General features: G+C 39.2%; 1 protein-coding gene across 39 annotated transcripts in view; it reads left to right on the plus strand.

Moving 5' to 3' along the window:
• The window catches only part of NRXN3 (neurexin 3), a 941,045-nt gene that overhangs the window by 274,202 nt on the left and 644,331 nt on the right, over positions 1-22,512 (plus strand). For all 39 annotated transcript variants that reach the window (XM_015287412.4, XM_040701017.2, XM_040701020.2 and 36 more), the window contains 2 exons: positions 879-1,317; positions 7,444-7,827. In XM_015287412.4, the coding sequence (XP_015142898.2) occupies positions 879-1,317; positions 7,444-7,827 (823 nt within the window). The remainder of the gene's footprint in view (positions 1-878; positions 1,318-7,443; positions 7,828-22,512) is intronic.

The raw sequence follows: 22,512 nt of genomic DNA on the forward strand, positions 1-22,512 counted from the left end.
GAGGATGGCATGGGGCAGAGGGATGTGTTCTTTCATGTGCAGTTTAATTCTGTGCCTGTGAGAAAGTTTGGACTTTCACCTGAGCTAGGCATGCTTAGTAGTATTTGGCTATTTGGGACTCTCCTCTTGCACATTTTCCATTAATGCAGCACTATGCGGAGTCCAGAGCTCTCGTCTTCACCCCAGATTGTGTTTGAGTCCAGGCACTCTATACATAGAGATTTTTGTGTGTTGTGCAGTTATATCTACTTTAGGTTTGTGTGCCTGTTGTGTTTTAAGATTTCTTGGTAAGATAATTTTTTTTTTTTAATCTTGAAACTCTATAGGAACAACAGGACAATCACCAATAGTTCACAGGAACTTGGTTATTCTATTTTATTTTATTTTTTTATATCTCTCTTCTAGTGGTGGTAAAGTAGGTTTATAAGAATAATAAAAAAATGACAGTGGTGGCACAAAGTTCCCTGCTGTGGTTAGCAGAGATGGACATAGAGGTTAAACTTTGTTATGTATTTTGTATGGACTTTATGCAAATACAACAGCGTGATGCCAGACATACACTGCATTTTATATACAAAAGCTTTTACAGCTGAGTGAGCCTGTGATCGAGTTAATTGTTCTCTCTGTCCTTCAGCAAGTGTTCTTCTCTTCTGCCAGATTATCTGATCTATAGTCATCACAGAATACCCATTGCTGTCATTCCTGTACACCCTCCTGCTTCTGTTCTCTGCTTCTGTCATCATGTCACATTCTTGCGTGGTCTCCCTTCAGCTCCCCACTGCCTTTTGGGAGAAGTTTATCTCCCGTGGATGAAGGTAATTGGAGTATTTGTACAGTATACAGGATTGATGTATGATGTTTTTCTTTGTGTCTGGCAGGTTGTTTATAAGAATAATGACATTCGTCTGGAGCTGTCTCGCTTGGCACGGATTGGTGATACTAAGATGAAGATCTATGGAGAAGTGAAATTTGTATGTGAGAATGTGGCTACGCTGGACCCCATCAGCTTTGAGACACCTGAGGCATATATTAGTTTGCCCAAATGGAACACCAAAAGGATGGGCTCCATCTCATTTGATTTCCGAACCACCGAACCCAATGGGCTAATACTTTTCACCCATGGCAAGCCTCAGGAGAGAAAAGATGCCAGGAGCCAGAAAAACACGAAGGTAGACTTCTTTGCAGTTGAACTTCTAGATGGGAACCTCTACTTGTTGCTGGACATGGGCTCTGGGACCATTAAAGTCAAAGCCACGCAGAAGAAAGCCAATGATGGAGAATGGTATCATGTAGATATTCAGCGAGATGGAAGATCAGGTAGAGTGGTGACTTTTTCTATAGTAGATTCATCTTTCAATTCTAGACCTACTAAGTATGAATCACCTTCTTACAAAAAGTCTTACTCTAATGATATTTATCCAGCAAAACAAAGATGTGAATGGGCAGATTTTCATTGAATGTCTAATGTGAACTTCAGATAGAGCATCACAGAGGGAGGCTATCAACCTTTATTCTAAAACTTCTGATACTCTGGACCTATCTCTGCAATTTCGCATGTAATTTTAATGGTGACTTCTTTGTGGGCCATGGTAAGGTTTAAGAACCTTCAACACTGTTATTACTTTGTCCTTGTTTTGAGAAATTCTCAGTGATTTACTCTGGGTTTCTGTTCAAAAAGCAACTGAGCAGAAACCGAATGAGAACTTCTTGTTGTGGTCTGTGTCTTCTACTGAATCTTGTGCCTTTAAAGAACAGAAGGTTTAGATCTTGTCACAAGGAAAATAGAATTAATGTGCACAATCAGTGAAAAAATCATGACAACGAATTAACATTTTCATCCTGTTCTGTTTCACTTGGCATCTTGGAGTTTTCGATTAGGTTTCTTCTTTACTTGCAGCTTGTATGCCAAGTCTGTAGAAATCCTAGTCTTAATATCTAGGTCAGCATTCAGTGGATTTTTTTGTTTGTTTGTTTTTGGTCTTTTTTTCCCACATAGCTTCTTATTTTCCAAAATGTGTTTTAGTTTATTTCAATTAATATGCTTACCATGCAGTTACAAAGAAGTATTTTTTTCTGTTCCTAATGCTGTGTTAAACGTTAGCGTGCTAATGGTGATTATATAAGGAAATAAGTAAGTTAACTTCATCTTAAGGATATGTGAACAATTGTGTGAGAGTTCCTTCTGGACTGGTGGGATTTTTCAAAAGAATTTTCAAAAGAGCTGACTTTCAGCTGCTGTGCATAGCCTAGCTGTTTGAACAGGTCTTTGCCTGAAGCCACTTTTTTCCTTTGATGATGTAAGGAGTTTTTCTGTATTTCACATCAGACTCTACTAGGACTTAATATATGTGGTTATATATTGCTATCTCCTAAAGACATCGATAGGAACGTTTTATAAAAGAAGCCTTAAATAAATAAATAAGTTGAGCTTTGATTTCTTTAGAATAGCTAAAATTTAATTAACTTCCAAGAATAAACTCAATTACTAGCATTCAGTACTGCCTTCAGTTTTGCTTACTCACTTGGGGACTGTCTGGTCCCTGGAGAGGCAGCTGCAGGAGGAGGAGAAATGACACTAAACTCTCTGCTAAAAAATTTTGTTAAATCCCACAAGAGGGACCCACGTTCATTCGTCTACAAGGGTGTGACAGATGGCATTGCTACTTTGTGGGTGAGATCATGGGACTAGCTTGTTTGTTATCTGACAGAAAGGTTTGTGATGGCCTGGACGCTGATTGGAGATAACAGATTCTGAATTGAAAGCACTTTGCTCAACAAAATGAACATATTTGCTCATTCTTTCCTCTTCCTCTCTCTCTCTCTTTTTTTGTTTTTAATTGCTTTTTTTGCTGACAGCCTGTGCTGGGATAATGATCCTTAGTGACTGATGTTGTGTCTTTCATATATCCAGGATACTGACATTGACTTTTCCACGGCATACCTCTAGGAAGAGTCAACCACACTTACCTTGTGCTGTTTTGGTAGATATGAGAAGGATGTTCATGATCCCTTTTTGTTTAGTCCTTGGCTTTTCTCCCCAGTGTGCAGAAAAGAGAATTGCTACACCTTAGAGATTTTTAATTATTTTTTTTAAATGCAAATACCTATTTTGTAGAAACAGAACCAAAATAATGAACTTAACATGAAACCGAAATAGGTGTTTTGGTTTAATGAGCTAGTCCTAAGAGTTGGGATTTCTATTTCTAAGGCAGCCGGTCCTTTAATATGTGTCATCTCCTTTACCTCTTTCCATTTCAGAAAAGTCCAAAACCTCAGGCTCTGCTGTCCTTATTGAAATAGCCTAAAATCCAAATATTCACTACTGAACAGTATTAAGGCAGGAGTGCAAATGCTGGGGAAGCACGGCACTCTTATTCATATAACCTCTGGCACTTCTGTCCCCTTAGGCTTTGTGTATGCTTTGGTCTGTGCTACCTGCCAGAGGAACAAAAGCTGTTTTTCTCTGTACTCTGTCAGAAGCTGTCAGCATGGACATGGACACCTACTGTCCTGTAACCTCTCTGTCTCTGGGGAATGCTCCTACAGAGTGTCTACAAAACCTGTCACAATTTCTAGCAGGGGAACACTGAGCATGTTACATGAGACAACATTTTAGTTGGTCACTGGCTACAAAACAGATGATATCCCACCCACTAAGACACTGAAATCTTACTGGAAGCTTCTCTGTACAGTTTCATCAGCACAATGCTTTGTATACCAGCTCAGTCCAGTAGCTAGGGTGTTTGTTTGTTTGTTCTTCAGCCCTGCATGAAGTCTGTTTTTTTTGTTCTTCAGCCCTGCGTGAAGTCTCTAAGGGCCTTGCAAGGAGGCACATAGATGCTTTTGATTTCCCAAGTTGGGATTTCATCTACTTCAACTCAGTCACAAACGTGGGATTTGAGGGGAAGAAAACAAAACAATGTTAGCCTATTTAGCTCCTCTTTCCTAGGATCAATTCAAATTTTTCCACCTCAGTAGCTTGAACCGAAAAGACCTGTGCAGTGGAGGTAGCATCACTTCCTTACAGAAATAGTTGCAGGGTACAAAACACTGCCAGAAAGATTGGGCTGATGCCTAGACTATTTTCTTTTACAATCTCGTTCTCTTTCTCCAGGTTTTACAGTTCTCCATGGTATTCAATATTTCTTCTCTTTCAGGTGGTTTCTTTACCTTTCTGGTTTCTGCAGGTGTTGTTTGCTTTCTCTATAGTAGCAGCTGTCTGGAGTTCAACTCTCCAGTGTTGTGTTCCAATCTTTTGGGTAATGTGTGCTCGGTATGCTGCTTTTGAGGAGTGGCAATGGAGATGTTGGAAAGGTGGCTGTGATCCTGTGGCTCTGTGACAAACTTCCTTCAGAATTATAGGTGTATTGGCACATCTTTTTTCTTACAATGTCAAAGGGAAAATGTCTGTACTGCTGCAGTTAGCTTTTACAAAATGATTCATCAAATAACCCTGGTTCTCTGTCAGCCTTTAATTTGTAATGCTTCTATTGCTTCTGGCACTCTGCTGCCTGTTACATTATTCCTGTTTCACACACATGAAATACTTGTCTCTTTTTCGTATGTGCTGTTCTCCAAGACAACACCTATTAAATTTGAAAAAAAAAAAAAGCATACATGCATGTCTGCACTTTCTCACAGAGACATAAAAATAGAGCTGACTCTATTAACTAAACTCTCCCACCTTATTGTAGGTGCATATGATAAAAATGCAATGATGTAGAATTAATCTTAAAGCATGGATAGTCCTCTCTGAGGACTGACTACTTTAATGACAAGGCAATTGAATGTGATGATTTATTGCTAGCACAAGTGAATTGCTAATTTTTTGCTGAGTGTCTGGTGGGCAGATGTCCTTATCACAAAAGCTGCTGAATGCTCTTCTGAAGAGTGTGCTGCATTGGGATGTGAGAGGCCTGTGTTGAGTTTCCTGCTTTTTTTCATGTCTGACCTTAAAAAAAGTCACTTTGCTTCTCTGTAACTGTTTCAAGTGTTCTGATTACATTTCTATATTGTATATTCTGATTATTTCATGGCCTCAGTCTAGGTATGCCAGCATCTTGCTTGCAACATACAGAGGCCACTACAGTTTTAATAGTGTTATATAATGTTATATAATATATAACAAAATAGTAAGGCAACTTTATCTTCCTCTACTTTGAATTTCCCATTTGTAAAATGGAAGTTAAAATACTTAGCTGTCTTTGTATATCCACAGAATGATTTACTTTGCAACAAACCTCCGGAGATTTCTAGTCCAGACTCTGCTGAAATATGTGCTTCCTTCAGGGCTGTGCCCATTTGTGTTTTGAATGTCTTCAAGGCTGGTGATTCCAACACCTCTCTGAGGATTCTGTTTTCAGTGTTTGACCTTCAAGGTGCAAAATGTTTCATTCCATAGAGTTAGAATTTTGTAGAATCATAGAATCATTTGAGTTTGAAGGGACCTTTAAAGGTCATCTGGTCCACTTCCTGTGTGATGAAAAGGGACACGTACAGCTAGATCAGAGCCCTGTCCAGCCTGACCTTGACAGTCTCCAGGGACAGGACACCCACCATACCTCTGGGCAACCTGTGGCAGTGCCTCACTACTCTTATCATAAAATCTTTTTTGTTATATCCAGTCTGAATCTCCCCTCTTTTAGTTTTTAGTTTGAAACCATTCCCCTTGTGCTATCATAACAGACACTGCTAAAGAGTCTGTCTTCTTCTTTCTTATAGGACCCTTTTTAGACAGTGAAAGGCCACTCTCAGGACTTCCCTGAGGCTTCTCTTTTCCAGGCTGGACAGCCCCAGCTCTCTCAGCCTGTCCTAGTAGGGGAGGTGTTCCATTCCTTGAATAATTTCTGTGTCTCTTCTCTAGACATGCTCCAACAGATCTGTGTCTCTGCTATACTGAAGGCTCCATATCTGGACGCAGTACTCCAAGGGAAGGTCTCACCAAGACACAGTTAGAGGGGCAGGATCACCTCCCTCAAACTGCTGACAACACTTCTTTTGATGTAGCTCAGGATGCGGTTGGCTTTCTGGGCAGTAAGGATGTTCTTATTCTTGCAAGTTCTACCATATATACTAAGTAAAGTACGATGTGTTATGTCCGGCAAAAGGACCTGGATTATAAGGACTCTGGGAAAAAGATGAAGGCCTTTCTTGACTGAATAAGTTTATCGTAAAGTGAATGAAATGTCAGGATATGGAAATAAAAAGCTGAGTGCTTTGGAAATAGACTTCACCTTAGATGTCTTTGGAAAACCTCGTTATTAGGTCTCATAAAAAAAATACTTGTTTGGCTGGAAAGATGTGATGTAAATGAGAAAACTAGAAATCGACATACTCTTCTTTCGATGAAAAACTGGAACTTCGTGAGACTAAGCTTAAGGAGCTTGTTTCAAAGTCGTTTGAAATAAAAGCTTCAAGCTTCAGTTTTAAGCAAAGCAAATTACATTGACCTAATGAAGCTACACCTGTTTTATGCAGATGGAGGTGATAGCAGAATCACTCCTTCTGTCTTCTTAAACATACTCCACTGGAACTGAGAAGGATGGATAAACAGTATTTGTATTGACCAATGTACAAGTGGGACTAAAGTTCAAGTTTTTACACAAAAATAACAAAAAAGTAAACATTATTGAGTTAATTTATTTCAAAATTTGTTTATGGGCTTTCTAAGTTTGGAGTACAAGTGTGAGGATTGCAACTTGTGATCAATGTCTCTTGACGTTGCAAGTGTACACCAGTGTCTCAAGTTCTAGTTGTTGTCTAACATATTCTCAGGTTCTTTTTGCTCCTTACTCAGTTGGGCTGTAGCCTGTAATTACGCATGAGATTATTTTGCGCCAGGTACAAGATTTTCTATTTATTGTTGTACATCAAACATTTCTATCAGCCCTCTTCTCTGGCTTTTGAAGGTTTCTCTAACTGGTAGTCCTGTCCTTCCTCCAGTGCATTAGCCATCCTCCTCAATTTGATGTCACTGACTGCCTTGATAAGAGTTTATTTTGTCCCATCATCCGTGTCCAGCTTTGAAGGTACCAGTGAAATGTTATCTCTAAGAGCTATGTCACATGAATGAATACTCTTTTAATTTTTCTTCTCTGTTCCCAATACCATAAAAATCCTGTATTTCCTCAGTAAGTCTTTGCTTTGCTGGATGAATACTATTGAATAATGTTCAGTTTGTACCTTACTGGTTAGACACTGCATTGCTATTCTAGTGACCTTATATCACAAGGTGGCACACAGGCACATGTGTGGAAACTCTTCTGCCCTGTGATTCAAGAGAAGAAGCTGTGTGGGAGTCATCATCTCTGTTAGGAGTGTATTCATGTAGAGGAGAAGATTTCATTTTTTGTACTGAATTATTGGAAGAAGTGACCTAGACTGTAAATGACTGAGGCTGTAAGTGAAAGTGTTGATTGGTGTCTCCTTATCCTCCTCATTTAGGTACTATATCAGTGAACAGCAGACGCACCCCATTCACCGCTAGTGGAGAGAGTGAGATCCTAGATCTGGAGGGTGACATGTACCTGGGTGGGCTGCCAGAGAATCGGGCAGGACTCATCCTTCCCACAGAGCTCTGGACAGCAATGCTGAACTATGGCTACGTTGGCTGTATCCGAGACTTGTTCATCGATGGACGAAGCAAGAACATCCGGCAGCTGGCAGAGGCACAGAATGCAGCAGGGGTCAAGTCCTCCTGCTCCCGCTTGAGTACCAAGCAATGTGACAGCTACCCATGTAAGAATAATGCAGTCTGCAAGGATGGCTGGAACCGCTTCATTTGTGACTGTACTGGCACTGGCTATTGGGGGAGAACATGCGAGCGAGGTAAGCTGAATTATGCAGAGTTGAACGTGTGCAGATGTTTTAGAACAAAAATGAATGTTTCCATGAGACTTTCCTGTGCCCATGTTGATCTTTCCAATGCAGAGTTCCAGCCCCGACACTAGGAAAGCTCTCATCTCTGACTGTTTCCTTCCGCTTGCATTTCATGAACTTACCTTTGTCTTACTTTATTCCCTAAATCAAAAGTCCTTTACTTTGGTTTCTGGTGTCACTTTGAGTACAGTTTGTCTTCTAAGACAGAAAATGCTGCCATATGTGAGAAATCTCAGGAAAATTACTTGAAAAGTGTATCAAGTGTAAACTTGGATTGTTGTTAGTTTTCTTGTGTGGGATAGATGACATATCCCAGCTTGCTGTGGTTTTGTGATTTTTTCTTTTTTGTCGGTATTTTGCATCATAACATTATGAAAATCAGTGGGAGTTAAAGAGTTAATGTTCTGATTCCATGGTGCTTTGTTCTCTGGGGGCATTCCCATGGACACAGATCTAGGGATAACTCTGTGACACAGTTCTATCTAGTCTTCCTCTTTTTTACCTGTGGGATTAAGACAGATCTGAGGGAGTGAGTGGGAGAATCTCTGCCCCTTACTGTTGTTACTCCTTGGTGATTGAAAGACATTGGATTGGAGAAATGAGACAAGTATTGCTGGTACAGGCAGGCGTACTTATGTGTTTTAGGCCACATGGAAATTAATTCAGAAATGTATGATATCTGAGCTATACGTTTCTCAAATAGCAAGTGATTCCATTAACTGCTGCTGTTCTTATTGTGCTGGTGATGCCCTTGAAATGAAGTGTGTGGTTTGTTGCCCTAGGCAACAATACCAGTTAATTGCCAGTGGTCCTTAAAACAATTGAAGCATCAAGATTGCAATCCATGCTGAGGACATAGGTGAAAATGTACTGTCATAAAATTCATGTATGTTGGCTATGCCAATGTCAGCTCAGCCGTTTTCTCTTGTTGGCTATAGATTAGATGATTCTGGAAAACATCAGAGGTTTTGTCAACCACAGTGTTGTGAGTTGTTTTGGCCAGTTGTTGTGTAACTACGTCCTACAAAGACATAAAAAGAAGCACTACCATCTACATTATTTCCCCTCAAAACTGTAATTATGCTTGCCGTTGGTCTGTACGTGGTATCAGGAGGAACCAGCGCTGTGATTCAGGTCTTTCTGAACTCTGCCTCATGTCCATCTCATGAACTTGCCTATCAGAGGAGAATCCAAAGGTAACCAATGGCATAAAGAGCAGAATTCATCTTATGTACTTTAAATGTTTGCAGTGTTGCTTTTTATTCCTTTTGTGATCAGTGAAATCAGGAGGTTAAGGGCATAGAACCACCAAAATCTAGAAGTGAATCTTGAGTCTGGCCTGAGATCTATAACTTGGTCATGCTCTGGCCAGCCATCAGAATAAGTAAGGAAGATGTGTGTAAGAAAGATGTACTTACCAATATGGGAACTTGAGGTCTTAAAAAATACGTGTTAAACACTATTTAAGGTTATAAAAAATAATGATGATATAGTTCAGGACAATCAAGATGACGTATGCAGAAGTCCTAATCCTGAGAAACTCATTTTTACTATAACTAGAAGCCCTCTTACTGATTTAGGCCAAAAAGTCAGGCAAAACATGGTTTTCATATGTGAGGTTCTTCGGCAATACAGGAAGCAGCTTCTAAGTATTTGTAGACTATATACATGAAAGAAGTTCTGCAGTTGGAGTGTGTTTGATTCTACAGTGTTTATTGTGGTGTTACAGAACAGCTTCATATTGCTGCGATTGAAGTACTTGATATGAGGAGACTGTTTTGGTGCACAGCGATTTTGCCTCTATGAACAGAAGAATTGCAAAAGATAATTTTCATTCTCATGGTCTGACACCCGAGGATTATTGCAAGTCATGATTTCAACTGGCCTGTGACATAAACACTGCTGGAATATGAAAAGTTAATGTGGAGACTGGGAAGGGAATCACAATGGGAAATGCTGCCATGCTAAAATGGCACTTGGCACTGTGACTAGAGAGCTGCCATAGGACCACAGGAACAAGGCTGGGTGCGTAAGGGTAGGGAATGAAGGAGCACACTAGCTTCTTTAATAAAGCAAACTTACTGACACACTTTTCTGGTCTCCTCTGTTGTCTGGGACGTGCTACAGTCCTTTGATTCCCCCACGCCTGAGTCTGTTAAAAGAGGGGAGTGTAATTCTTGAAAGGGTTTTACAGCCCAAGATTTAGGTTAAGGTTAGGGTGCAGGGAAGTCTAAAATAAAGGATCTCATATGTCTGTTATTTGTCAGGAGAATCATTTATTTTGAATAAGCAAAGCATACAATTAGAATTTAGTTAAAGTAGTAACAATACAAAAAACACATGTAGCAACTCCAGAGAGAGAAGCAGATATTCATTTGTTGCTAATGGTAATCTATATCTCCTGCTTTCCAGATATAGAACTGTTACATCGATAATGCTGTATTTCTTGTACATTTTTCATGTTGCTATATGAAAGTCTGTTATACATCTAAAAAGGACTGTGAAAGGAAACTGTTTGTATCATAGTTAGAAAAGAGGTTTAGGTACTTTGTGTTAAGACAATGCAAATTCACAGTATTTGGCAGTGTGTCAACTGCATTCTTCAGACAAGTTTCTGAAATGTCAGGGATCCCACAATAACGATTGGAAGGGAATGGTGCTGTGGCTGTACTCAGGGGTGGAAAAGAAGACACAGGATGTCTCTGCTGGCTTTGCAAGTGGCGTTCATTTAATTCAACTAATATTCTGATCTCTTTCTTTAGATGACTTTGGGAAGTACTATGAGAATGACAATTAAAAAAAAAAAGTAGAGGCGGCATCAAGGGCTTGTGCTAAGCATCTAAGCTCCTTGTGAAGCCAGGGGAGGGAGGTAGCGTCTTCTCAGGAGAAATCCAAAGCAATTATGTGATTTGCTTGCCTCCTTTTGTTGATTTGCCTATCTCCTTTCATTGATTATGTAGAGATTCTAGTCAGATAATTCAGTACTGCCGCACTCCACCAGGGCTGTGCCAGGAAGGAGTTGACAGTGTCAAACTGCCAAGACTACCAAATTGACAAAAGTAAGGATGTCTTCTGCTGGGGGGACATAAAGCAAAGAAGATAGAAAAGAGGCAGAACAGATAAGACACAGTGTCTCCTCTAAGTGATGCTCCGAGTCCCTTGTAGTCTACTGTAGGACAAACTTTGTGAGAGATGACAAAAGGATTCTCAAGAATAATGAGTAGCACATTTCCTTCTGTTCTTTGTGAAATATCTTCTCATACAGAACCCAACAGAAATTTGAATGACTTGCTAGTCGGTCCAGAAGAATGGCTGAAGAGATGATACAGACAGGCAGGAGGGGGTGGGAGAGAGAGAAGTGGTTCAGCTACTGTGAAGATTCTTCAGTATTTTTAGGTACTTAATATCTTCTATGCTTTTTGGTTTCTAATTTGTTAGTATTTGACATAAGCCAGAGCATCAGGTCACAACAGTCCTGTTAATTGCACGAAATGAAAGTGTTAAGGGCATAAGTTGAGGTCTGGCTAATGGAGCATGATGTACTTCTTTGCTGTGAGAAAAAGATTCCACCTCACAACCCACAGAGTTTTATGAAAAGAACCCCAAAGCCCTGGCATTAAACAAGCAGGAGAAGATGAATGTGTGTTGTATTCATGTTAGTTGTTTCCTGTAGCTGCAGTGGAAATGCCATGAATCCCAAAGGATACGTGGATCTGTTCCACTCCTGAAAGCTCTCTGCATGTTTTCCTTCTACCTAAATGTTGTGAAACAATGGAGGCCAAAAGCCCAGGAAGAAGGGCATAAGGCAAAATATTACTGAAAATCAGATAGTTTTAAGCCAATTAAAATTAGATGTTGTCGAACACTCCTTTTTGATGCTTTTTCCTAGTTAATTGTCTTGATTGGCCTTTCCTTTATTTAGAGTTATATAGTAATAAGATTAGAAAATGCAGGTTAACGTGAGACTGCTAGGTATTTAAAACTGAAATAAAGGGCACTGAAACTTAGATTTTAAGCCTTTGGAATTAATTGCCCAGAACTGGACATTCCATGAGTCTTCTCCAGTTGAGACAGAAAAGTTGTGTTCCAGACCTTTGCTTTTTCTGATCTTCACCCAGTTCTCATTACAGCAGACACAGATATCCCTTTCCTGTTCTCTGAAGCTGGAACAACTGTCCCTTCCTGTTTGGGTTTGCTCACAGATGGGTTATTAACTCCTCAGCAAACCAGGCTTGCTCTGTGTTTTGCAACATACTGTTTGTGAACAGCAATATACCTGCTGTTGGCAATGATGATGTTGAGCATAGGGATACACATTCTGTTTTATTATCTGCCAAATACCTTTATGGTAATGTTTGCTAAGAGCAGTTTAATGACAACAAACATCTGCCCATTATCTATGCAATAAACAGAGATGCTGTAAAATTACTGGTAATAAGAAATGTTACAAAATCATTTACTGCATGGTTTAGGTGCTACATCCTCTGCTGTATCAGGCACAGGTAGCAGCATAGATTTATTTTTTTTATTTTAGTGAAGATGTTATATGATTACATACTTGGAGATTCGTTTTAAAAACTTAAAATGTGTTGATGTTTTTTAGACAGTCCAGTCTTTCTGAATCTGCAGTGAAATGTGCTGGGTAACTGCTGGGAATAGATTTTCTTATATCCTGAGGGGTGCTGGACACATTAGGAATAAAACCTTTGCTGCGGTGTTTTGATGCTTTTAATCCCACCTGGATCTTGAATATTCAAAGACTTGAGGAAGGACGAAACATCAGAATAATTTTTATTATTTCATGAGATAAAGTGAAAGATGTTTAAGATCCAGAGCTCTGATCTTAAACATAAACTGAAGTCATTTTGTCATTGACTTATTAGTGTCAGGTAGATTCCTGCTGTACAGTTAGCCAAAATGTCATCGAACAGCAGAAGAAAAGATTCCATCTGAATTTGGAAAAAGTTCAAGTAATCCCTTCACACCCATTTGCATTACTAGTTTCTTAGTGAAGTCTCTATTCAGTATTATCTGAGGCATGTTAGCTTTGCTTAGGTCATTTGTGCAAGAAGTTCATTTTTTCATTTACCATCCATCCGTTTGTAAGGCTGTTTCTATAGTTTGCCCAAGCAACTACTACTGCAGTGTATGCTGTGCACTATTCTGCTCAAGAAGTGCAAACCAGTTGTGGATTTTTTTTGGTGCTCATCTCTCTTGTCTGTCTCCATAATGACTGGCTGTCTCAAAGGTTATTGTTTAGTTTTCTAATTTCTGGTTTATTCATATCTATTAAAGCTCAAGGTCTTTATGTAAAGTCATCTATCTTTAGATTTTATATTTCCCATCTTCGCCTCCTTTTTTTTTTTTTTTTCTTTCTTTCTTTGGGGTAATTTCTGCTCTAACACCCAAACAATTCCCAAAATATTTTAGATATTGATCTAGATCCAGTAAGGATAGTGCAACCAAGCTGGATCTTGTAAGGAAACAGAAACAAAATGAAGGAACAATTTCATATTCTTTCAGTTCTGTGGAGTCATACTGTGAGCCTTTCTCTGCTTTGAATATGTATCAGTGGAACAAGTGATGGCATTTGAGGCCTAGTAATGCCTTTGTGACGTCTTCAGTACAGAAGTGTGTAGTTAATTCTGCAGTCAAATAGATTACATCTTTTTGGGAAAAGATCATTTCATGGTCTTTAGGCTGTTGAACTTTAACTTCGAGGAGTTTCATTGATGTGACAATATCCAACAGCAGCTGCTGAGCAGCTGGAAAATCTGAGACCGTATAAAAATCAACTGATTCTCTCTCCTATATTTTATAATGACATGGTTATGATTTTTTTTATCTTTTCTTCTTCATTCATCCCGCCTCCATCATCATATGCTCTTGATATTTAAGGCCATGTATGTCACTTTGCTGCATGTGAATTTGTTAGTACTCCAGGTGCTTTTTAACTCACCTTAATATGTTAATTGATTCCACAGAGAAATAATTTCTGCTATCTTTCTCTAAAATTTTATGTTTCTGGCTGTTTATTGCTGAGTGTAGCTTTTACAGGATCCTCCCAGTTGAAGAAATATAATCATCCAAAACTATTAGATTTTGTGCTACTGTCAGCTCCTGTAAAGGGTATGTGAACAACAAAACAGATATTACATGGTTGGAATTAGTAAGAACATTTAGTTAATGCTTTTTAACCTCTAACACTTTTCCTAGTATAGACTTTTACAGGGTTGATATTGTGATGGTGTGTTTGTTTATCTACTTGTTTATAAATGGCAACTCAGATCACCGGTTTCTCCTTAATACAAGCCACAAAATACCTCTCATCTGTAAGTGAAGATACGATGCTGCTCAGATGACTCCAAAGTTAAAGGGAAAGTTATTGTAGCAGATCAGTATTGCCTGAATTACACTGTATCAAGGGAAGGTTGTTTACTAAATCATGGATCATCTGGAGTGATACATCATCATGCAGAAAGGAAAAACTTTTTCACAGTCTCATCCTTGGTCTCCCAGGTAATCATCACACATGCCATATGTATGATCCAGAATAGTACCAGCTTGCTTGCAGTATATATCTTTGAGTCTTTCATTGTTCAGTGGCTGATCTGAGTTCCAGTGGCATCATTCCCCCTTCCATTTTCATACCCTTGAATCAGACCATTTTGTATTTCTGCTGAGATTACCAGTTGTGCCTACAATTAATGGAATATCTTGATGGAAGCAGCCAGGATCAGGTACATTCTCTTGTCATAAAAAAATATTTTCAACACTTGGAATGACTGTGTAGGCCTTTGAGATGTTATCTGTGAAATTAGCTTTCTCTATCTCTCTGCTTTGCCCAGTGGAAGCCTTCATGCTGAAAGGCAGGCATTGGCACAGTGCTCTCATTTTCTCTCTCATTTCTTCTCTATTCATCTCAGTGAAAAGAAAGAACTTGGCATTCATAACGCTCCTTTAACTGACTCTCTCCATGTGGAGATAGACAGTCATCCCTTGGACACTTTGATCGAATGAGGCTATTATGTGATATGGTAAGGATATTCAAAAGCACAGCCATCACCACAAGCATGGAAAGGTCAGATCTGGTGGTATTTATTAGCTCAATCAGATCTGCTTGGTTTCTCTGCCATTTTGCACAGCCAGCTAATAAACAGTAGAGCTCACAGGGTGGTCCTGGTAAAACCCTCACTAAGTACTAGAACCCAAGATAGGACATTTCTGAGTTAAACCACTTTCACTCTTCTAAAAGGTCTAAGAGTGCATAGATAAGAGTTTTCATTGTTAGTGTTTGTTTTGTTACCAACATCCTCGTTTTTCTGTGTGTGTGATGAAGAAGAAATTGGAGGGTAAGGTGCAGAAGAGGGAAACTCCATCCTCATAAATAGAATCTCAGTACAAGTTTCAGGGCTACTTCCTGCTTTGCAATTATAGGTGATGAGTAGGTAAAACCTAACTCTCAGGGCATATCCATGACATTAATGCAAAAGCCATCCCACTGCATAAGCAAAGCAGCAGGAAAATGTACAAGAAGAGCAGCGTCATGCTAAGTGCTCTTCATTTCATGATGTTTCTTTCCATCTTTTTTTTTTTTTTTTTTTTTTTTTCTTTTAATGGCCTAGAAGTGTTGACTTGTAAAGTTCTGCCTGCTAAGGCATGGTCTTGTGGTCATCCTAAATCCCGCTGGAGGAGACTTTCCTACCATCATAATCTTATGTTCTTTGGAGCTACTTAACATTTTTCTGCTTTTGAACAAGGAAGAATCGTAATCCTTTATGTTGCAATATTGCTAAGGGAATCAGAAGGACAGGGTGGTTGGAGGGAACTACTGGTGGAAGCTGTATTAAAGTATCAGAGCTTAGGATTCAAATGGAGTCACGTAGAATTGGACTTTTAAGTCTGATTGCCCCAGTACCCACAGCCACCATTTCAAACTGTTGAGAAAAGGAAAACGTGGTATTTTAAATAGTGATTTTTTATTCAGTACCATTCATTACATTCATTAAATGAGTAAAAATGGGAAATGACTCTTCAGCCCTCAGCTAAAAAACATTTTATATTGACAGCTCAGTCAGTTCTATGCTTGTGCTTGGAATGAAAAATATATGCAGAGTAGCTATCCTTTATATGTTTCATTTTTCTCCTAGGGTATTTGCATTAGAGATTAGAAGGTAGGTCAGTCCTTCTGACCTGCCTGGTCTTGGGTAGAGCTGGAAATTTGAATGGTGAAAAGAAGTCTTCTATAGATTTGATTTCTACTCTTTTGCTTGTGTGACAAGAGGAAAACTGAGGACAGAAAGAGCCATTAGAGACCTTCATGCATCCGGTCCAGGGAACAGAGTAAGGGGTTTGGGGGTGAGTAGAGCAGAATGGAGATTGTGCCATATGTCTTATCTGTCATGTTAGGACAAGATTTACCCCTGAATGAGTATTTGGCAAAAGACGTGCTTGCTGAGTAGTGTGAAAGATGCAAGAATATTGAAAACATCCAAAATATTTTCATAGAACTGTGGAATAGTTTGAGGAACCTTTAAAGGTCATCTGGTTCAACTCCCTTGCAATGAACAGGGACATCTACCGCTAGATTCAAACTTAGTCCAGCCTTACCTTGAATGTCTTCTTGAACTTCCACCATATCTCTGGGCAACTTGTTCCTGTACTTCACTACTTTTACCACAGCCTTTTAAAAAAATCTCTGACTTAAATATTTGTGACTAAAGATAAAAATGAGATCAAAGGAAAGGCTCTCCTGATGGTAAGCAGTCTCAGAAAAATCTGGAGTTCTTGCACTGAACTCAGAGTAGGAGATGTGGTTCTTAGACCCAGGAGCCTAACAATTCAGTTTCTAGTCAGGAACACATCCAAGTTTTCACCATGTTATTACTAGCTCCCTACTGAAGTTCTCTTTTATGGTTTGGATTTTTGACGTAAATCCCAAAAGTCAAGCTGTTCCATTTTCTGTGGTAAGCCCTTTTGTTTTATTTGTACAAGTCTTCATTCTGCATTATATTTTTGCCTTATTATCTCTGAGGACTGATCAGTAAAGAGTTTTAGGTTTTCCCTCTCTATCCTGTGTTTCTAAAGGATGATTTAGCACTGCAGCCAAAGTCCTTTCCTCAAAGCTGTAATTCCAATCATTCAAGCTTTTCTTTTTTTAGCAGTGTTGGTCTGCTGAAGGTGTGGCTAAAGTAAGGCACAGGTAATAGTCAACAATATACCTTCCAGTAGTTTTGTTGTGATGCAGGAAGATCTGCTGGGGTGTGAAGGACTTGGCATTAGCCACCTTGATGAGGAAGGTGGAGTCTGTGCAGTGTTCAGCAGGGAGATTTACTGCTGTCCCAGACTGTCACTCACCATCACAGTCCTGTATCTAGGCTTGTATCTTATTCTCATGTCATTTTATAGCCCTTTTAGGTTAAGTAATCAGGCAAAAGGAAAAGACATGCAGTAAAGAGAAACAGAAGTGTTTTACTATGCTGCTTTTAAATGTCTCACTTTGGTTTGGCTTTAATTCTTTTTATTTAAAGTCAAAGGTACTTGAACTGCTTAGAAATAATATAAAGCGAAAAATAAAGGACTACCACAAAAAGCCATGTCAAAGAGTAATGGATGCACAAGACAGAAAGACTTCTGTCCAAATAAAAAAGGCAGAAAAGTGTATGCTGGAATTGGTATTGACTGTGCAGCATGCACAGCGCTAATGGATCTGTGGAAGAAACAAGAACACTGCAGCTATAAAATGAAAACCTGGTTCACTGTGAATACTGATGAGAGTGTCAAAGACAGTGCTTTTATAGGGGTGCTTTTGCACACATGGCCTCATAAGCTAATCTGCTTATAAAGTCAGAGTGACAGGATGTAGATTAGCAATCAGTATCCTCATTTATTCAGTTCTCACCTAGTTGATTTACACTGCTGTGATGTCTTTTTTTTCTTTTGCCTTTTCCTGCTGGCTAGTTACTCTTCGCTAAGCCCACCTATTTTTTTTTTTTAATTATTGTTTTATTCTGAGAGAAGCCATTAAAGTTAAAAATTGTTTGTTTACGCTTCTTTGTGTGTGTGTGTGTGTGTGTGTGTGTGTGTGTGTGTTGCCTACATTTCATTCTCTCATCTGTGCCACCAGCAAAGCCTCAGTCAGTAAGTTTTAGAAGTTCTAAAACAGCTGCTACGTCTCTTCTACTGCAAGTTGTTTTTCCCCAGGCACTTCACCACTTAGACTAGGGAGGTATACTGTCCTGGGGCTCTTGAGATCTACTGGATCAGTGTGCTCCATCGAAGCATTGACTGACAAAATCCCATTAAAACTGTGCATCACCCATAGCCCACTTGGATCCTTGCAAAAAAGTATCCTGTTAGGAGCAGAAGGGATGGTGTGTGCTAGGAACTTTCACTCAGCACCTGTTTGGATGCCTGCGAGTGACTACTTTATATCTTTTCTTGCTTCAAGTTTGGTATTGAGTTACATACTTGAGTAACATCTTGGAGGAGGCTACCTAGGAGGACTCCAGGGCAGGAAGGAGAACCGAAATACTGCAACTGAGAAGAGAGATACAGGGGTCCTGGCATTAGGCTTCTTTATGTTTGGGATTGAGGTATGCTTAGTACTGAGGTGTGGCAGAAGCATTCAAGCACTGATCTAGCACATGCAACATTATGCTGAGGCTGTCTTTGCACACTGGCAATAGATTGTACACTATTTCTGCCATAGTAATGTGGAGCCTGCCAAATCACAGTACTCTTTCTCTCTGTGAAAGCCAGAGATAGAAGCTCAGGTGATTTTTTGTATCCTTGCATACAAATGACCCATGGGAGATCCTTGAAACTTAAACAGGCAAGGTCATAGCTGAGGGAACGTCAGAGCATTACTGACCTCTCTACCTGTTCTTGGGATGTCAGAATAGCTAAACAATTGTCACCCACATTGAACTGTTTATAAGAATGCAAAGTGAAGGTCCTACACAAAGAAGTGCCATTTTTTGCATGTAAGCAGAATGTTTTCAAAATGAGATACGTATCGTTACCATTTTACGTTTTGGGAAAGTGAGATACAGAGCAATTAAGTTACCTAATAAAGATTATAAAAGTAATTAGCCACAGACCTAGGCTGAGGTGGGTGAATTTACTACACTGGGATTTAAATTTCTGAATTTAGGATATCAGATAATTTAGTTATTAGAGTCTTAGTTCACTAAGAAACTTTTTCCACCTTGAAAAAGCTGTCTGAGGTCTATAAAATAATACCTGCAGACCTCTATGGGCATGCTGATACAGTCCCTGGATCTTTTATTGGCTGTTCCTAGAGATAAATACTTACATACTCTGATAGGGAAAAGATAATTCATATCAGAACCTAAGTTCCTTCATCCCCTCCTTGTTTGTTTTCCCACTCGGAAGAGCACTGCTGAATCATTTAGGCCTTTCAGCCAAGCAGTAATGAAAAGCTGATTACTGTGCAGCTCCCCATGGGTCAGCCTCTCTTATCCTGCATTGCACTAACTCAACTGTCATTCCCTGTGTGCCTGGACAGAATCCAGGGGACTCAGGGACAGCTAATATTGGGAGGAAGTCACTGAAGATGTGCTTATAAGACAAAACTTAAGTTACACCGTCAGTAACTTAAGGAATAAATGAACATTCATGAAGTGTTACCCAACAGTGAGAGAAGACACACTGATCTCCCTGGGACCACAGGTAAAACTGCAACTATGCTGTTACTTGCAAAGCTTTTGCAAAGCTACAAAGGAAGTGCTGTTTAGAACGCGTGCTGTGATATGTCCAACACAGAGAGCCAAGCCATACGGAGTGCATGGTCCTCTATGCTCTGCAAGGTTGTTGTCCCATTAGCAGTATCTGCAGGTGAGCTGTGTGAGCAGGGCAGTTGTGTCACATAAATTCAGTGCCACTGCTGAGCTAATAAGTAAATTTGATCAGGACTTTTCACAAAACAGGCTTTGACATACATGGGATATAACCAGTACGGTGCTTCACAAAGATACACAGTATAGACATGCTTTTTGATTTTCTTTCTGGCTTATCAACAGCTCAGACACGTTGCATTTCTCTATGCTACTTCTTCCACAGCTGCAAAAAACCCATATACGTAAGACTTTCCTAAGTCATAAAAAAGTAGTAAGGTGAAAAATTCATGACTCATTAAATGTTTCAGATTCTAGGGTGGGAAAAGCTGAAGACCATCAAAACATTGATTCTAGTTAATCTTTGACCTTCGATTTCATAGATTTTCTTGAGCCTAATGGATGCCTTGGCATGGGAACAAGTAGAAAATCTAACCTGGTGATTGATATTTCTTTTTGTGTTATCTAAGTCATTTTTGTATTATTGCTAGATGATGCGTCAGTAGAAAAATGTGGGCAGCTTTTGCTTCTGTATATTAATAATTTGAGTTTATATCCCCAAAAGAACAACACTGCCCAGACCAGTGGTGTTTATTAGAAATCCTTAAAGGTCACAAAGATTTTCTTTTAAAACAACAGTGACTTTCTGCCTTGTGCTACTTTTCTGTACCTTCAGTGCTAATACAGTCCTGTGTGGTTTTTCAGACAGTGCTGGTTCTTTTTTATTTTTTTGAGGTATACAAGCAATCTATTGTAGATCAAATGTCATACCACTTGAGCCACTCAAGGGGAAAAACTTTCTAGTTGCTTTGGCATTGAAAAGGTAAAATTATTCATTGCCCTTTATGAAGCCCTAAACAAATGATGGGATTTTGTATGGTGTGTCAATGATTGGCTGGATATATTTAACTCAATAGTGATACGAGATTTGCAGAGCACAGAAGAAGGGAGTCTTAAATAGTTTTACCCACTGACCTTTGCCAAGATAATAAACCTGAATATCAACTCCTAACCAGTTAAACTGTGTACTATTGAAGTGATGCTGGACACTCACAGGCATGCTAGTGAGAATTGTTGGTAGAAATACGTATTCAAGAAATATGAGTACAGAAAGTATATTCACCAGCAAGCTTTCATGGCTATTTCCTATTTAAAATATATGTATTTTTTAAATGTAGAGTCTACTGCTGAGTAACTTAGACTAAAATGAAAAATTATTAAGATACTGGCAAAAAGAAATGTTGAAATATAATCAGGAGACAGAAAGGTCACATGATAACCTGAGAGGACCATGATTTAATCTGCACTGATGGAAGGACTACCTTTCCTGAGGAAGGGCTGTTATCTAAGGAAGTTTATAGGAGCTATGGAATATGAAGTTAAACTGAAAAAGGGAAGTACTGAATAACGTAGACAACGTCCTGTTAATACGCTTTATGTGCTTTTTGTTGTTGTTTGTTTTACTTGGCTATCAGAGAAACTCTAGGGTAGGGATGGAAATCATCAGTTAAGCACTGGAAATAAAAGTGGCTAAAACAGCGCAGTATGGCCAGGCTGCTATATTCCTTAATGTGTAATATACTTTGTAGGAGGGAAGGGAAGGCGGGGAGCAGAGTGAGAGCTATCTGGTTCTTCTATTTCTAGCTTGTATAGATCTTTGAAATGTATGCCTCTGAATAATGAAAACCTGCAAATGTCTTCTAACTTCAGAAGATCTTTTTTTCTTTCTAAATCCTGCTAATAACTCGGCATGTTTTCCCAATTAGTGAAAAAGTGGATAAATATATAAAATATGCAAGACACTGATTCCCAAAGAATATTTTGTTTGATTCTTAATGTAATTACTTGTTATAATAACTCATTCTGAATTAGGAATGGTGGAAGATTTTGCTGTGTAAAAATAAAAACTTTTAAAATAACTTGGCTTCTTCGCTACCTCTTAATAAAGAATTGCAGAAATCTAGACTTAGGCAAACTAGAAACAGTACTGAATGACATGTTATGCTATCGGATCAGTAAAGGAAGCTATTAAGAAAGGTGTTGTCAAATACAGAGGGGGAAAAGGCTGTTGCCAGAAAAACTCAAATCCCAATTAGAAGAGGTATACACACAGTAGCATGAGAAACATGGTGAAGTATAGCATGTGTCCAAAGTCTGTCAGTAAATTGCTCGTAAAGGAGAGCTTACTGTAACGTTCATTCTCTATAGCCTGTATATGAGCAGAAGCAAGTATGGTTAGTGCTGTTCACTAACTGTTCACCTTTATGGCAAGCAGACGACAGAGGCCTTTCTGACTGCCAGGCTGTCCTCCCAGGGTTTGCTCATCAGCAGAATTATAAGACGGGGCAGCACTAAGTGCAGTAGTCTGCTATTTAGTTCACTTGCATTGCAGTCATGTTGTCATGTGCTTTGTATAATCTTAGGCAAAACATTTGGGTTCTGATATATAAAAGCAAGAAATCTTGTCAAAGATTAAAGCTGCACTCTGTAGAGTTTAGGGGATCCAGCTCTTGGAATAAAATTCCAAAGCATAAGTGGCATGCCTTCAGAACAAAGAGTCTGTTAAAGGTAAGAGTGTTGTCCACAACAGCCAGGCCTCTGCCAGTGACTGAGGAAAGCAGGATAGGATCCAGCTAGTCAGTAGTACATGGCAGGTAGAAGCTGCGCCTGAGTCCTTGCACCCAGATGCAGCTTTGCTCTTGCTGCAGCATAGAATTTGATGCCCACATGGATATGAAATTTACATTCTGAAACCTACTTCGAGATTTAGATGCCA

Source organism: Gallus gallus, chromosome 5 (assembly GCF_016699485.2).
Source record: "Gallus gallus isolate bGalGal1 chromosome 5, bGalGal1.mat.broiler.GRCg7b, whole genome shotgun sequence".
In the NCBI taxonomy this organism is placed as follows: Eukaryota; Metazoa; Chordata; class Aves; order Galliformes; family Phasianidae; genus Gallus; species Gallus gallus.